Source organism: Solanum stenotomum, unplaced genomic scaffold (assembly GCF_019186545.1).
Source record: "Solanum stenotomum isolate F172 unplaced genomic scaffold, ASM1918654v1 scaffold30471, whole genome shotgun sequence".
Taxonomy (NCBI): domain Eukaryota; kingdom Viridiplantae; phylum Streptophyta; class Magnoliopsida; order Solanales; family Solanaceae; genus Solanum; species Solanum stenotomum.
Window position 1 is genome coordinate 1 of NW_026030995.1, and position 2,205 is coordinate 2,205.

Below are 2,205 nucleotides of genomic sequence, written 5' to 3' on the forward strand. Positions count from 1 at the left end.
CCAGTCAAAATATATTTTCCTAATAAAATAGAATGGCCACTCTGCTGGGGATTTGAATGGTTTTAACCTTAAGATTAATTATTTGGCTATGTGTTTAACTGTTTGTTTGTTTAAATTATTGTATCTTATATTGATTGTGGCATTCATGGCACCCGATTCCGCCAAACGGCAAATAGATTGTATTAGGAAAAGGCGGTTACGTGGCTTACCACGGCTGTCCTTCAGAAAAACACAAGTTAAATTCTTTGGAAGTGATAAACGAATAGTTGGCTTGTGGTCATCCAACGTCGTTTATTATACTTCACCCCGTTGTTTGTCCGACTCGGGTAACCGTCATTTCTAAATCCATTCTAGTCAACCTAGAGTAGAGCGAAACCAAATCCAAATCTAAGCATTAGCCTAAGACGGCTTAATACCCAAGGCGTGTTAAGTCCATTAGTAAAACCGTCAAAAGTCATGTCCAAGGTCCACGACCTAACGACATATCATATTGTTTGACATTTGAAAGATGTATGTATGGAAACCTAATTGTTGCCTATTTGGGGGAGGGGAATCTTAACCGGATTTTGTTTTGTAGGTATGGATCGATTTCCAAAATTTGACATGGTAGTGGAAGCCCCAGTTCTGCTCAAGATGTGGTATAACGACCTCAATACGTTTCACAAAAGAGACCTCAACAAATATGTAGGGGCCTTAACAGAACTCATCAACATGGTTGGATGGCCCGAACTTATTGAAGTCCTCACAAGCTATTGGGACAACGAGAAAATGGTGTTCCGATTTGGAACCATGGAAATCACCCCGACAATTGAGGAAATTCGGGACAGAATAGACACAGTCGGTACAGGGCTTGAAAAAAGAGTGAGAAAGCAGGAAAACATCTTAATCCCTAACAAGCCTACTCTCGAGGATATCGTGAATTGGCTTGGATTAAGAAAAGATTACGCTTTTTGGGCCGAAGGTTCTAGCATTGCTTTTATGGATCTTTATGTTAGATTCGGGAACACAAGCTTCTACGCGAATTACAACCAAAAGTTCAGGGTCACTTACAAAGAATGGGACGGGATCAGACCTTTGGCATTCACCGTCGCACTATTGGGCACCATGGTTTTCCCACACGGCCCGAGCCTCAGTATCAACACCCGGGTAATAATGCTTGCACACACTCTCTTCCACGGGCATCTGAACCAAGGGCAAATAAAGTATTATCCTATTGCACCTGTCATCCTTTCCGACATGTACCGTGCTTTGGGGAAATACAAGGAGGGGCATCGTTACTTTCAAGGTTGCAACCTTCTTCTTCAATGGTGGATAATGAGTCACTTGGTGAAGAGACATGGAACTCAAGAACTCCATACCCTCGATGAGCATAATGCTCTTAAGAGTTTGAATGACATGTTGTTCTGGGCTGACTTGGAAAAAAGAAGAACTAGAGAAAGATGGGCTCAAATTTTCTCTGAATTGAGAGAAGAAAACATCCAATGGATGTTCGACCGTTTCATCTCGAAAGATGCCATAGTACGGGGCGACAGACAACTTGTGCTACCTCTGCCAGGTATTCGAGGTATTCGCCCATATGCACCCATTCGGGTCTTGAGACAGTTTGGAAGAAGACAGACTACACCTCCAGAAGTATACTACCGTATTTATGTGTTTGACATTAGGATGATAGAGTGCCTGAGGCTTCAGAGATGCTGAGAGAATGGAAAAGAGCAGTGCGAATGAACAAGGACACTATTGCCATAGATCGATTTAATGCGGGGTATGATGAAACTTACAAAGCTTGGTTGAAGTGCAATATACATGGTATCTCTTTCTCAGTTCCGAACATTTACCGCAGTGTAGAGGACAAAGAGTCCAAAGCTTTGATAGAACTGAGAGAGGTAAGAAGAGAAGCCCAGGAAATGCATGAAGAATTTCTCCGAAAGCAAGAAGAGGATAAGTTCGCCCTCGAGAGCGTAACTCAAGAACTAGAAAGCTTGAGAAGCGATTTGGGAGAGCTTAACTTATGGATTGGAGATAAGAAAAGCGGAATGTGCCTCGAAGACTGGGAAGAGAAAGGTCGCCGGAGCGAAGGATACTTGCTAATGATTCAATATAGGCTTCAACATCTCTTGGCGCAGAACAAGAAGAGCAGATCAGAGGCGGAGCCGATGGGAACATCTTAGCAGATTTTGCCCCTGCGTGGGTTTTTCTATATGTACT

At 42.8% G+C, this 2,205-nt stretch overlaps 1 protein-coding gene across 1 annotated transcript; it reads left to right on the forward strand.

The window, feature by feature from the left end:
* The first annotated feature begins 579 nt into the window (after positions 1–579).
* Positions 580–1,698, forward strand: LOC125851906 (uncharacterized). The gene has a single exon (XM_049531650.1). It carries the CDS (start codon positions 580–582, stop codon positions 1,696–1,698), a length of 1,119 nt encoding a protein of 372 aa, XP_049387607.1.
* The last annotated feature ends 507 nt before the right edge of the window (positions 1,699–2,205 follow it).